General features: G+C 32.9%; 2 protein-coding genes across 9 annotated transcripts in view; both read left to right on the top strand.

Annotated features, from left to right (window-relative positions):
- The window catches only part of Prp16 (ATP-dependent RNA helicase l(1)G0007), a 72,055-nt gene extending 69,675 nt beyond the window's left edge, over positions 1-2,380 (top strand). For all 8 annotated transcript variants that reach the window (XM_088203387.1, XM_088203386.1, XM_088203391.1 and 5 more), the window contains 6 exons: positions 445-542; positions 611-838; positions 899-1,070; positions 1,140-1,281; positions 1,654-1,814; positions 1,881-2,380. In XM_088203387.1, the coding sequence (XP_088059513.1) occupies positions 445-542; positions 611-838; positions 899-1,070; positions 1,140-1,281; positions 1,654-1,814; positions 1,881-2,308 (1,229 nt within the window). In that variant the 3' untranslated portion in view covers positions 2,309-2,380. The remainder of the gene's footprint in view (positions 1-444; positions 543-610; positions 839-898; positions 1,071-1,139; positions 1,282-1,653; positions 1,815-1,880) is intronic.
- Positions 2,381-5,630: 3,250 nt separating this feature from the next.
- On the top strand, positions 5,631-15,245 carry Rab10 (RAS oncogene family member Rab10). The gene is made up of 4 exons (XM_088204970.1): positions 5,631-5,773; positions 9,787-9,986; positions 10,058-10,147; positions 13,419-15,245. The coding sequence occupies exons 1-4, from the start codon at positions 5,647-5,649 to the stop codon at positions 13,614-13,616; spliced, it is 615 nt and encodes a 204-aa protein (XP_088061096.1). The 5' UTR covers positions 5,631-5,646; the 3' UTR covers positions 13,617-15,245.
- The last annotated feature ends 136 nt before the right edge of the window (positions 15,246-15,381 follow it).

Genomic DNA, 15,381 nt, shown 5'->3' on the forward strand with positions numbered 1-15,381 from the left:
TAATATTTTAATTTCATTAAAATTTATAATATATTATTAAATGGCATGAATTTTTCTAGCCAAATTCAAGTGTGGGCAAATTCCCCCACTGCCCCCCTCCACCTAATTTCTTTCTATGTGCAAAAAGACCTATTTAAATTTTTCCATGTCTTCATTTTATATTAACATCTATTCTTAGCCCCTGTAGTTGCACTACTTCCTTTTTTAAATTCATACAAGATGCAAGGCAATAATTAATATTTTCAATTACAGTTTATTAGACGACTAAAGATAAAACGAAACTGTTCTAGAGTATGTAGAAAATGTCCCTATACTATTTAGATTCCAAAACAAGATAAGATCATTTCAACTTTATGCAAAAAGTGTCATTAAAACGGCAATAACGCTTTCATCAACCTTAGATATATTTATTTAATGAATACAATATTTATTTGCCCATAATAGAAACTTCTCTAACTGTGGATGGTATCATCTTCGTAATCGATTCAGGATTCTGCAAATTGAAGGTGTACAATCCAAGGATTGGTATGGATGCTCTGCAGGTGATTATTCCCACTCTAAATATTATTAATTAAATTTGATACGTTATTGAAATATGACCTTGTTTCAGATTTATCCCATAAGTCAAGCGAATGCTAATCAGCGTTCCGGTCGAGCTGGTCGTACTGGACCCGGTCAAGCTTTCAGGCTTTACACAGAGCGACAGTACAAAGACGAACTGTTGGTAACGACGGTGCCAGAAATTCAAAGAACAAATTTAGCCAACACCGTGCTCCTGCTTAAAAGTCTAGGAGTGAAAGATTTATTGCAGTTTCATTTCATGGATCCTCCCCCGCAAGTATGTAATGATTGATCACATCTTAAATCAATATGATTCTAAATAATCTGATGATTTCAGGACACCATTCTGAATTCCATGTATCAATTGTGGATCTTGGGAGCTTTGGATCATACCGGAGCGTTGACGCCGTTGGGCAGACAAATGGCAGAGTTTCCGCTGGATCCTCCTCAATGTCACATGTTGATCGTTTCGGCTAAAATGGGATGCAGTGCCGATGTTCTCATAATCGGTAAGAAATCATCTTCACTACCGAAAAAATTATAGCATTACTTATAATTTATTATAAATCATTTTTCAGTATCAATGCTATCTGTTCCGTCGATATTCTACCGGCCCAAAGGGCGTGAAGAAGAAGCAGATGGAGTACGCGAAAAGTTTCAAGTTCCCGAGTCCGATCATTTGACGTTGCTTCACGTTTACAATCAATGGAAGACTAATAAGTATGCATTTATCAATTTGCTGTGTGATAATTTAATCACAGTGAATAATTGTCCTATAGATCAAAATTCAATGTGAAATCAAACCAAGATAATTTTTTAAAAGTTGAAATACCGAGAATCTTAAAACAAAGAACTGATCTTTCTTTCGAAGAAAATCATAAAACAATTCTAAACTGATTGAAGCTGTACTGAAGGTTCTAGGAGAAGATCGAGTATCAACTATTTAAACAAAACATTAGTAAAACGACAATCTGTTATAAAATCTTTATCCTATCAGACAGGACCGCTAGAACCTTGAACATTTTTATTTGTTAAAATTCAACTTACATTGTTTCGACTTATATATTTATTTTCTAATTTATATCATTTCAGTTATTCATCACATTGGTGTACGGATCATTTCATCCACGCTAAAGCAATGCGTAAAGTTAGGGAAGTACGCCAACAGCTCAGGGATATTCTGCAACAACACAAAATGCCGCTAGTCTCATGCGGAACAGATTGGGATATTATTCGGAAGTGTATTTGTTCAGGTATGTACCACAAAATCGAAAAAGTCATAAGATTTTCTATTTAATAATCTATAATTATACTTTCAGCCTACTTCCACCAAGCCGCTAGACTTAAAGGCATCGGCGAGTACGTCAATTGCAGGACAGGAATGCCCTGTCACTTGCATCCGACTTCAGCGCTGTTCGGTCTTGGTTCAAGTCCTGATTATGTAGTTTATCACGAACTCGTCATGACTGCCAAGGAATACATGCAGTGCGTAACCGCTGTGGACGGACACTGGTTAGCCGAACTCGGTCCTATGTTCTTCTCCGTCAAGGAGACCGGGAGGTCCGGAAGAGATAAGAGAAAGCAAGCTGCCGTTCATTTGCAAGAAATGGAGGTTCAGATGCAGGAAGCCGAGAAGGTGATGGCCGAAGAGAGACGCATCAAAGATCAGGCTTTGCCAATCAAACAAGAAGTCGCCACACCTGGATTGTCGACACCGAGGAGGACTCCGCATAGATTAGGACTTTAAATTATATATACTATTTGTATTGGTGATTAAGAATTGATATTGGAATAAATCATAATAATTTAAAAAAAAAAATATTTATTACATATTTAGACATATCAATAGTATTTATTACATTTAGAAACTTGTGTTATGAAATGCCTATATAAATCATTTTTAAGTTTCATATTCTCTAATACTGCCTACGATTAGTTGGTGATAAATTACCATTATGTAATGTAAAGTAAAATGAAATAAAAGTGGCATTTTAGAAGTAGAATCCAACAATTGCTCTGTCATGGAAAATCTAAATAGAAGACATGCAACAACAATGAATTCCTATAACATAATAGCATTATGATTAAATAAAATTCCCGACCGATCTTTTATAGCATAATGTGAAAAACCTTGACCAGGACATCAAAGGACATACTAACACTGCAATGGACTGCAAACTGAAAACGTTGTCAATTTATTTATGTATGTAGCAAAGGCATCACTAACTATTCTGTGGAAATCCAATCAAAAGGCAAGGATTACTTGACTCTCTGAATCATCTCTGCCATAACTCTGTATTGTAGTAACAGGTCGTTTCAGATCTAGAGTCAAACTCTTAGCTGCTCTCTGGTGACTCATAGTTCTCAATCAAATCTAAATATTAAAACTGGAATGCTGCTTGGCTACCAAAGCCCAAATCCGAATGTTGGATCTTGAATGTTAATTAGTATTACCTTTTACACCTAATATCTCTGCACTTGAGAGCAGGAAAGAACACTTATTTGTACATTTATTTCAGTAATTGAAGCTGTTAGGATAGTAATTGAATTTGCGCAAAATTCCATTTGTAAAAAAGTGTTCAATACTGATTAATAAATTGCATACTGAAGAGTTTATTTAATACCTGTTTTGTGCACTTGACTAGAGTTGTTAGTCTACCTTTATATGGTTTTATAGAATTTTTCTATCTTTATCTGCTAGTGGTATTTTTATGACTAGATTTTCGGCTTGGAATTTTTTAATGCACTATTTTAGTTATTGCATTTGAAAAAATGAAAACGGGTGACTTATAATATTTTCGAATATGATGTTATGTTGATGTCTTTCTCGGAATGCACAATCATTCACTTCAGGGTTTGCTATGGTTAAGTTTTTTTAAATCTTTCGTTTGTAACATGAAAGTCCCCAATGCGTTACAACGGCGGTAAACACAATCAACACCTACACGTAAGTGGTGAACGGTAGAATTTAAACAAATTTTGTAAATCAGTGACAATTATTTTGTAGGGCTTATTATTTTTTTATTTATTCATTCATTAGAGAAATTATAGACGCTCGGCAGCAGTTGCTGGTGCACAGCACATGCCGCGGAGATCGGAATCGTATCTTAACATTGGTGTAGCACCCACAGACATTAGTCCTAAAAAGATTTTCTGATTTAATGATAAAACCTTTCCCAAAATATCACTGGCCTTATTAGTTGTTTAAGGAGGAGAACAAAATAGAAGATTCTTTTTAAATGAACCTGAGTGAACATATTTTGCATGCACCGTCAACTGGAAACCTGCTCATCGATGTCAATTGTCATGTCTCTGATCCTCTTATGGATAGTGTTATTTTACAATGAAACTGCTGCAAGTTTTTTCTCCAATCCATTTCCCAACACACTTTTCACCATTTTGAGAGCACTGGGTTTACCCAAAGTTTCCCCAGTTTTATGTTGTTTTTTTTCCCACTTTGTTATCTCTAGTGCTACAACTTAAGAAGTTGCAATAATATTTTTGTTTTTTTCTTGACAATCCCCTGTTGAATCCAGCTTCATTTTTTTAAAAGCATTCTCATGAAGCTCAAAAAAGCCTTTATCCTTGCCCTTGTATTGTGAATGAACATTCTGTAAATATTGCTTCAACTTTTCAGGTTTTATGGAATCGTTTGACAAAGCCTTGATACAACTAATACATTGAGGCTTTTCTTCTCTATTGATAATGGTGGAAGTGAATTCATATTGAATATATGAAGAGTCGTACTTTATTTTTTTCAACTCATGATGAACTGTAAATTCTAAGACCAGAACACAAGAATAGGTAAAATTTTTGCCGACGGGAGGTGATGGGTGGCAATTATACACAGATTGAGCCGCTGCAGTAGTAATTTATTGAATATTTGAATAAGTTACATGTTGATATAAATATATAGTAAACAGTGCGCGGGCCCGCAACGGCGTAAGAGCCCGCCAGAGTTTTCACGAAAAGAGTGTGTCCGTTACGCCAGTGTTACCAGAGTGCTGACAAGTGTTGAGCATAATAAACGTAAATAAATACATATATAAATAGGCCCCCACAGACTATATTATAAAATTAATTATTTGAGTCCCGCTACGGCATTCAGGGCCAGCCCGAGTATGCTTAGCGCCCCGGGTTCAAATGGTGTCCTCATCCAGAGTAATTGGCGCCCTGGGCAACTGCCCATATATTCCAACTCTCGGGCAGACCCTGACGGCATCTGGCAGATATACATTATTTATTATAGATATACATATATTACTATCTTCTTCACCGTACCACATACAGGAGGCGGAACTCCATGCACTCCAGAACGGCATTTGCTCGTATGACGAATCGCTTCAATATGTGTGCAAATACGACATCAAAATAATTTGTTAACGTTAAATATGTATTGCTTAAATGTAATTTGTGTCAATGATTGCAATATTCTACAAATAAAAACAAATTCAGCGACTCAAACACTTCTTTTATTTTTTGTTACTAACTTCGACTTGAAAACATTATGTTTAATCTATTATCCGAGAAGGGGGGTGGGGTGTTATTTTTACGGGGCGATGAACCATAAATTATAAGTTTAATTTTTATTTTATAAACTTTGGCGACGGGTGGTAATTAGACACAAATTGAGCCGCTGCAGAAGTATTTTTATTGAATATTATCACAGTTACATGTTAAAACTTACGTGTGCGAACGGAGTTTCTAAGAGAAGAGAGTCCGTCACATCAGTGTTACCGGAGTGCCGCCAATTTTTGGCCATATTAAATATAAATAAGCCACCTACAAAACAATTAATTTATTAAAAAAAATTACGGTTTCTGTTTGTTTAATTTTTTCAATGAAAGTGCCTATTTTCATTATGTTTATGGTGATATTATTTTAACATTTGACAACAGATTTTTGTGTCGAAAAAAAGTTATTTAATATAATTATCAATTGCAGTATGAAAATAAGATTTGAACAAGCATATGTGTATTTAAAATATAAAATGCACATATTTTTTTATAAAATAAGAGTTCAAGGCCGCCCGGTCGTGCATGAACGCTGCGCGAGTGCGTTTCGACCAAGAGGCGCGCCGCCGCCATGGCCAAGAAGACGTACGATCTGCTGTTCAAGTTGCTTCTGATCGGCGACTCCGGCGTGGGCAAGACCTGCATCCTCTTCCGTTTCTCTGACGACGCCTTCACCACCACCTTCATCTCCACCATCGGTGAGACTCCGTCGGATGTCATCCTACGAAAATGACTCAGCGCCCATCGCCCATCGCCATATCGCTTCGTCGCTAATCTGGCCCTTTTTATTGTCGATCAAATCCACACAATATAACATCTCTGCCGATCGAATATAATATCGTCATTGTTCGTTGACAATTCGATGTTGCCATTGTGCATCTTCAAAGTTGACATAACCTCAAATATAAATTTGAATTCAATCGATCTGATTCAACAATTTTCACCCTTCAATTAGTTCGTGGAAGCTGACGTCAAAGTTACGTATCGTCGAGTAATTGATTGTATTGTATAATATTGAAAGGCTGTCGGGTCAATCTCATTTTCTTTCCAATTCAATATTTATTCAGTGCGACTTTGCCTATAATCAATAGTTCTTATAAACGAGCAATTAATTAGGCCGAAAGAAAAGTTCATGTTTCAAAACTTGCATTATTCTGCTGCAGATTTCATTATTGATTGTTTCTTCAATCTTTCAAAAGAAGAACATTTTGAAAGGAAAATGATGGTCTAAATCATTGTTTCTCTTTTTTAGGATTTTTGCATGACGGTCTTCTTAAAAAATAATTAATGGCTCGTGGCCTCTTTTAAATTTAAATTAACTACAATTAACATACAAAAAGTTAAAAAAAAGTTAGTTTAAAATCAATCACTCTTAATTATTGGTTATTAATTTACATATAAAGAAAAAAAACGTTTTTTTATTTATTTTTTATTTTCTGTAAAAATACAGATTTAAAAATGATCAATAATTAGCAATAAACGTATAAAAGTGATGCCATTTTATTTTAAATCCTGTTTAAAAAATGATTAAGCTGAATCTATTTCAATTTTTGAGATTATATATGTAGTAATAAATTTATTATTAAGTTTAGAGATTGAATGATTCTCGGGTTTGTTCAATAAATTATCTAATTTTCTCAAATCTTTGTCTCGACATAATTTTTCCAAAGAATAGAGTATGTAGAATTGATCTGTTTGACCAAAAAATAAGTTTCCTTGAGCTTTGTAAAATTTGCAAAGCTTAAAATACCATCGACTCTGGATTAGAAACTGGTTTACATGCAGGCTGATAATGAGGCCTTTTTAATCAGCATATCTATTTGTTTCTATGCATATACTCAATTATTTCATTGTCCAAAAACTGCAAAATGTTATTTGGGATCTCTTCCAATTTTATTCCTAGTTCTCCAGAAAACGACGTGGAGTTGCTAATGTAACGATTTTTTCATCAATGTCCTGGAATAATTGGATAATAGTATCCGACGTGCTACTCAAAGATGAACTGTTTCTGGTGAATGCTGCTGAATCATTAAATTCACTATCGGTTTCATACTCTGACGACTTGTATTGTGCTAAAAAACAATAAAAAAATCTAAATTGATAAAAGATTGCGAATCACAAAAACACAATTTTAGTTATCAAAAAAATATTCATAGATCACAAACACGATAATGATTATGCAGCTATTATTTTCAACTAAGCGATCCATTCACCACTGGTCTAGAGCTAGGTTATTTATTTCATTAATTTATTTAGTTAATACAGCTAATTGTTTATACACTAAATAAATTTAATCAAAACATGCATATAAAACATAAACTGAATATAAAAAAAATACTTAAATTTTATAATTTATTTTTTAATGCACGAAGGTGTTTTTTTTATCCCGTTGAGGAAACTCGCTATATTTTATTTTTTGCGTATTCTACGAATATTATTATACAAATCACACCTCCGTACATTATTTCTTTTTTAGTTTTCTTATACCTAACTATCCTGAAATTATCTCTATTTCTAGTATTAAATCTATGTACATCGTTATTGGGTCCGGGTATTTGGTTTGGAAAAACCACAGATTTTTGTAGAGCATCACTTCTCACTGGACCATTTCATATCTAAACAACGGTGATTCTTTGCTCGAGAATTCATCTTTCTTATTTAGTGAATTTTTACTGTTACCCATGGACAGAAAATGTTTATAAATATATTCATCTTTTATATATTTATAAACATTTTTCTTACATTTTATGGCTAAGGATATTTTATTAGCATAATAAATGGACTTACTCTACTACTAATACTGTGATTTCATATTTTGGTGCTGATTTAATTTGAATCACCCATTTTTACTTTATCACCGATATCAGTAATTGTCCCTGCAAAATTTTCCTTGTATTCGTTATAATAGTAAAGAATATTTTACAGTACCAGGATTCATTATACAAAATTCCTCATATTTTACATCGTAACCCTAATAAGCATTTTTGCTGCCTCTTCGGATTTTGAGGCTGACCTTTGCAACCAAAAATAGACTATGGAAAGCTGGTAATTATTTATTCAGTTATACTACATATACTAAAGCGAAACATTGAAAAGCTGTATATTCTTTGCTCTGAGCGCTAGTGGAAAAGCTGGCAGAGAAATGATGTTCTCGGGATGGTTCCCTCGGGTATATCATGGCTCGTATTGACTCGTGGGGCTATTTCTAGAGTGTCGTTTCATCGCTGAACTGAACTGTCCCTCGTCTGATCACTCGATCATCTCCTCGCTGTCTGGGTCTCTCTCTTCAGAGTCAGGCAGACAATGCAGGGATCAGTAGACCAATTGTTGCGCTTGTATATTCGTCCAACGAAATATGTCCACACCTAGAAAGAGTGAAATTTTCTAAATGAACATATTTCCGAAGGTCAATAATGCAAAGGCCTCTAATCGTTATTTTTTCATTTTGTTCTGGCTTAATTAAAAATATATATATCAGTTCGGTTCCGGTTTTTGTTCTGAAAACAAGTAACAGTTTTATGTAAATATATATTTATCTAGAATACCTCAAAACAGCACAGGAAATGCATTAGGGAGTAACAACTGGTGGCTTTTGAGCGTGGCGCCATGATAACTAACAAGTACCTATATCTCCCAGACAAAAATTTAAAAAACTAGTGTCCATATATACCCAGGTCTCTCAAGTTTTAGTCACCGACTTATTCCACTGGTCTATCATGTTGACTATTTAGAAATACGGCTCACTTAAAACTTAAAATTCGAGATCTCATAGGGTTTAGTTTTCTAGAAAATGTTACAATATGATATGTTCCAATGCTAAAAGATAAACAATGAATCTAAATCATTTTGCGAGATAAATATCAATATTCACTCTGATGGTTTTTCACCCTTTGATTTCCTAAATCTGATATATGCTACTTCACTTCTGCATGTGTTTGACTGTTTCTCATGTTCATTTTAATTTAGTATTTAACATATGTGTCTCAAAATTGCAGGCGTATGCTTCCTCATTTGTGTTGAGCAAAAGCTTGACAAGGTTAAAAATGCAATTTATTATCCACTGTAAAAAATAAATGTCTGCTATATTCAGAAAACAAACTCACAGTTTTTTACGAGCTTACGAAATACGACGCATGATTCATTTCATGACCATTGACAAGGCAATAGGATCATCTAAATACAATACAATTCTTTGTACACGGTCCAGCTCTCAAACAAATTTAAATACTTTTCATATTAAAATTCTTCTATATTCTCACATTTCAAACTCCTTTTGCCATTTTGTATATTTATTATTTTAATTTGAAATTTATCCCTTTAGTTGCCCTGCTTTTGGAATTACTGTCTAAATATCGATACATTATTTAAAAAATATTTATCGTTAAAGCAACTATATTCAAACCCATTAAAAGTATCGAATTCTTTCTTCGGTGATTATGTCAGATCGGTCAACTATTGTAAGTTGATATATCGGATTTTGGCAACCGAAGGGTTAAGAATACTGTGGCGTTGCACTAACCCAGCCTATATTAAACAGAGTTAGGAGGCACAATCATACATTATTTTGTTTTCCTTTATTTGTTTCGTCATATCTCTCGACGGACTAAATATTAACTTTTTCATCATGTCACATCCAGTTTTATCATTATGGAAGGAAGTGAGATAAACCGTTTATATATTCATACTATAATCTGGCATGTTTGTTTTACAGGCATAGATTTTAAAATAAAAACTATCGAATTGCGAGGGAAGAAAATCAAATTACAAATATGGGACACAGCGGGTCAGGAGCGCTTCCACACAATCACGACGTCGTATTATCGTGGCGCAATGGGCATAATGTTAGTATACGACATAACAGATGAGAAAAGTTTTGAAAATATCGTCAAATGGCTACGAAACATAGACGAGGTTTGTTTTATACCGAAAGAATACGATTGACTAGAAATAAAATTTAAATTAATCGAGTTGTTTTATTTTAGCACGCGAACGAAGATGTCGAGAGGATGATTTTGGGCAATAAAAGTGATATGGACGAGAGAAGGATGGTCAGTAAAGCGAGGGGAGAAGCTGTAAGTATTATTAATATTGAAATATTAATATAGAAAGAAATCCATTGCTTCTAGAAGCTATCATGTTTATGAATAATATGATAACTTACTAGTTATCTTGTGTAACAATCAGCCAAAATAATATATCATACCCATAGTAATAATTTTCCAGCACAGTAGTATCAATGGTTGCGGTTTTAAACTGAGATATTTATGTTATGCTAGTTACTTTTAAATTATTTTATTGACGTTTTATTAAAATTACCTGCGAGAAAAACATAATTTCTCAATTAAAAAAATAAAATAAAGATCAAATTGCTAGAAATCTTTAGGTACATGTACCTATTTGTTAACACTAGATTTACGACACCCGTCAAATTGACGGGTTTCTGATTTGTATCAGACAGTAGTTTTTATGTTTTTTTTTTACGACTTATATTTGAGCAATGGAAATATATTTACACTATTTTTATTTTTGAAAATCTGGTCACTATGTACCCATTTTTAATGACACCCGTCAAATTGACGGGTTTATACCCGTAAACCTAGTGTTAAATATCTTTACAATCAATAACGTTCCATATAATTTTTTGTGGATTTTAATTTCCCAGCAGCACAATAGAGCTACTAACCTTCAATAGAGAAATTGATTTTATTGTTTGGTACATAAATTGCTCATTTTGGCAATCAATCGTTGCAGGTATTTAAATAATTATTTTTAAAATAAAGTAATCCAACAAGAATATTTTTTTTAATATAAAGCAATTGGGTATTTTACAGGGAATTATTTTAAGGAATATGTGCATTTAAATAAATGCTTTGTTCAATAAAACGAATTTTTTGCGCATTCATGTAAGGTAAATCTTCAGATTTTTTTCTTCGGAAAAGGATTTGTTGCAGGTAGTTATTCATAGGGTGGTCACTGTTCTGACCAACAGTGATGCACAAACAATTCGTTATATGGAATAATTATTTTATAAATTGCTTGTTTAAATTGTCCTCAAAGCAATTAAAATAATTATCCAAAAAATGATCTACATAATATTATTATAAAGGTTGCTTGAAGTTTTCCATTCTTGAGCCTTTACATATGTACTCAATATAGCTGGTATAATTTTCTTTCACCAAAACGGTGACAAAATTTCAATGCGGGAATTCAAGTAGACGCCGTATATACGATTTTGAGAAGACCTTTGACAAGGTTTGTCATGGATTATTATTAAAAAAATTGCTAGACCACGGTTGCTCGGATTAACTCGGCAGTTCGCAATCGTAGAAAGTATGTAACCTGCGGCTGTCTAAACTGAACCCTCTACTTTTTTATTTATGACATAAATACGGCAGTTACTAGTTGATGTTATCTTCTATATGCAGATGATTTAAAATTGTATAAATGCATTCAATCTGTTGCGGACTCCTCTCCGATTTTTTTCTTGATTCCGTTTGCCATCAATTTATTTCTACAATCTCGGTGTGAACATTTTGGCTAGATAAACTTCCACTAAAGATCTCGGAATCACTTTTGAGAGCAAGTGGATGTTTTCTCTACACGTAAAAGTCTGTAATAAATCTTCTAAGATACTCGGCTTTGTTAAGAGGAACCACTGGCTGACCAACTCCCCCCCTCCCCCGCCCGGAAAAACTATAATGACGTCCCTAATACTAAACCAGAAATTCTTGGGTTATCCCTCAAAGAGAATGTAAAAAAACGGTCTCGAATCTATCCCGAAAATATTTTTTTAAATATGTAATTTCAGTGAAATTATATCGGAATACATTTTCACCAGTGAAAATATAATTTATGTGGCAGACGCTAGTAAAATTAAATTATTTCAACTTTTCCATATGTGGTATTATGTACATTTACATATTTATCATTATTATTTACATGTTACAGTGAATGTGTATTTTTCGGTGATGTTATATTTTCACTAGTAGATATAATTCAACTGATGGCGCTAGTGGAATTATATGCCGCTCTAAAATGCCTATGAAACTCAATTTGACAGTTGCGAAACATCCTTTTGCTGTTCAAACCCAGACCTAACCTACACATAGTAGCCAAATCCAACTTGATCTAATGAAAGTTCTTGAACAAATTATAGTTTTAGAACTTTCATTAGGTCAAGTCCAATATACAAACTAAGCCAACTCATCTCTCAGGGGAAAATAAGGGGAAAAAGAAATAGGTTTATTTATAAGGAATTCGGTTTAAATGTGCTTCATTTGATTCTCACTTATAGTAAGTCATAATATTGTTATAAAAGGTGGATTCTTAACAAGGACCCCCTTAAATTGGAAATTTATTCGAAAAAGAGTTCTTGTAAATATTTCGGCTTAGTTCGTTAGTCTGATTCGCCATCTTGTTTCAAAATAGCGGCTTTTAAAAAATCTTAGGGAAAAAAATATAACGAAAAGACGTTTAAAAATAATAAAAAAATATTGTCCACTATTCATGGTCATTAGTGTATTTTTGAAGACATAAAAATTATTCTAAAAATAAAACTTGTAAATATCTCGGCTAAGGCTCTTCAAAACATAAAAAATTGTGACTTGTAAATCAAAATAAAAAAGTAGAAGTAAAAAATCGGTTTAAATTAGAAATTGAGATAAAATAAAAATTAATATTATTTTAGAAATGGTATATAAAAAATGTTTAAGAAAAAGTAAAGGGGTCTAAAATGTTTTATAATAGATATTTAAATAAAAAAATACTTTTTGCACACAAATACAGAAATCTACTTAATTATTGAGGTCTTTGTTAAACAGATTTTTTAATGCTCAAAGAGGGCGAAATTCATGAACAAATGAAAATTCAGCATTGTGATGCATGCTTGTAAGTGTAAGAGTGGGTTTTAAATTTATCGACAGATTTTTAAAACTGACTTCTGCATTATTTTTTTTTTATTCTAAATCTTTTGTTGTAATATTATTATGCGCTACAACAAGGTAATAATAAACACATACAAGTAAGTATTAACACAACAGACTCCTAAAAAAATACATTATCATAAATATTAAATTGTTGAAGTTGCAGTTTCATATAGTAATTTGAAGATTGAGAGAGTAAATGTAATAGTGGACTAGAAAGTGTGTTATGTAACAAGACTGCTGGCACACGATGAAAAACATATCTTTGCACCTTTTTCGATCAATATATTTCGATATTATTATTTAAGGTTTTCATTTTACGATAGTACAAAGTCGATAATATAAAATAATGGATTTCTTACTAGTAGTATATATTTTTTATTTTGACCTGTTTTTGAAATTGATTGCTTATGAATTTTAGATTGGACGCGAATACGGAATACCATTCATGGAAACATCCGCAAAGGCCAACATAAACATCGACCGGGCGTTTTCAGAATTAGCCGAGGCAATATTGGAAAAGACGGCCGGCCGCGAAGGCAACGACACACAAGATAAATTATTAGTGGAGCGCCGGACCGAACGCACCGGCCCCTCCAGCCGCAACTGCTGTTCTTAGGTCTTTTCTTATTAATAGGCTTTCATTAAAATTATATATCAATATTCCTTTATTTTTTTTAATCACTGACATCCCGAATAGCAATCCTGATATATTTTTAAAGTCTTCACAGCCACTTTGTAAATCCACTGGAGACTAAAACCTGTTAAATTTTCAACCGCAGAGATTCATTACTCTTATGTATAGTTTAGATTTGACAATTTAAGTTTATTTATTGATTTATTATATATGTACGCGACTTCATAATTGAACAAAACTTTTTTTTCTATTTTGTTACCGAGCAGATTTTAAATGTTGCCAAAAAAGTGTATGATTTTCTGTGATTTTGTGTAATTTATGTTATGTAATCTGTAAGTGAAACTTCAGAAATCAGCAGCAGCGAAATCGATTCAGTCATAATGAAAAAAAAGAGCAAAGATTTTTGTTAATATTTTTAGATGCCATTGTACGAGATATGAGAAGTTTTTGAGATTTTGCGACGACGACGAGTACATTTGTAAAATAAATTTTTATATATGTCTGTATATTTTTTTATTCGTTTAATAGTTACGCCCCCTTTTTTATTAAAATACAAAAAATAAACTTTTTCGTAGATTTAATATTTTGATCGCACGTCACCGGTTGGTGAGATGTTCCTAATGTTTTATCTTATTTTACGGAAGTGTGTAAAGAGTCACTGATGACATTTTTATTTTACTCATCAAGTAAGGTAGCCATCACCCGTTGTTTTAATATAAAAGTTTTGTCGAAGATCTTTTACGTCCCTTGACATTTCCGATAATAACTACAGGAAAAATTCAATACAGTTATATCTCCGTATTAATAAATAGTGGATTGGTTGATTAGTGTCATTTGATAGTAAAAATAATAAAATAGTCATCAACTGCTATTTATACACTTCCTTATTTTATATAGTACACTAACGGTCGGCAGCTCGATTTTTCCGAAGGTACTTGGACGGATAGCGCTCTGCCGGCCGCCGTCGTACACTCTTCACCAAAGTATTTGCACTTTTTAGATTGTATACTCTCGAAATTACCGGTATGGGTTTGTGTTAATGTAAACGCACGTATGATTTGTTTCGATGGAACGATAATATCGGATATGTTTCGAAATACGTGCTTGGTAAAATTAAATTAATGTTAAAATGTATCGCGCATACAAATCGGAATTACAACCATCTGTGTGCTTTGCAATAATCAAAACCGTCACTTAGAATACTTTAAAAATGAGATTTGGTGCTTTCGTTCCGTCAACCTCGTGCGTATCGTCATGACTGAAAATAATAGTCGAATCTGAAATATACTCGACCGTTATTTTTGCACTATAACGACGATACTTTAGATGTAACACTTTAATTTGACACTATAGTAGTTTATGCATATTTTTTCTCTTGATTTACATCAATGAAACTCACCAATATATTATATATCGTTTACGTAAATAATTTAAGAATAGCTTTTTTACAATGGTTGTAATTTATGATTAAAAATGAATCGTATATATACGCTTTTTGCTTATGTTTATTTTAGATTCGCGAGGTTGCAAGGCTCCAGAATGGCAAAAGAAATATTACAAGCATAAGATATTGTATTATATTATTTGCTAATAAACGCCCTTTTGTAATTTTATTGCGTTTGTATAAAAAAAAACACCCTTAGGTTAAAAATTGTATTATTTCGTACACATCACCATATTTATAAAATTTAATACTACACATATTTTACCGTATATATCTGGGTAACTGAGTGATAACACCTATTTT

Source organism: Plectrocnemia conspersa, unplaced genomic scaffold, assembly GCF_051122295.1.
Source record: "Plectrocnemia conspersa isolate PC_06_02 unplaced genomic scaffold, ASM5112229v1 ptg000014l, whole genome shotgun sequence".
NCBI lineage: Eukaryota > Metazoa > Arthropoda > Insecta > Trichoptera > Polycentropodidae > Plectrocnemia > Plectrocnemia conspersa.

Coding starts and splice junctions, on each gene's coding strand:
- Rab10 (XM_088204970.1), top strand. CDS start 5,647: ATGGCCAAGAAGACGTACGATCTGCTGTTCAAGTTGCTTCTGATCGGC. Junction 5,774..9,786: donor CACCTTCATCTCCACCATCG/GTGAGACTCCGT, acceptor TTTGTTTTACAG/GCATAGATTTTAAAATAAAA. Junction 10,148..13,418: donor GTAAAGCGAGGGGAGAAGCT/GTAAGTATTATT, acceptor TATGAATTTTAG/ATTGGACGCGAATACGGAAT.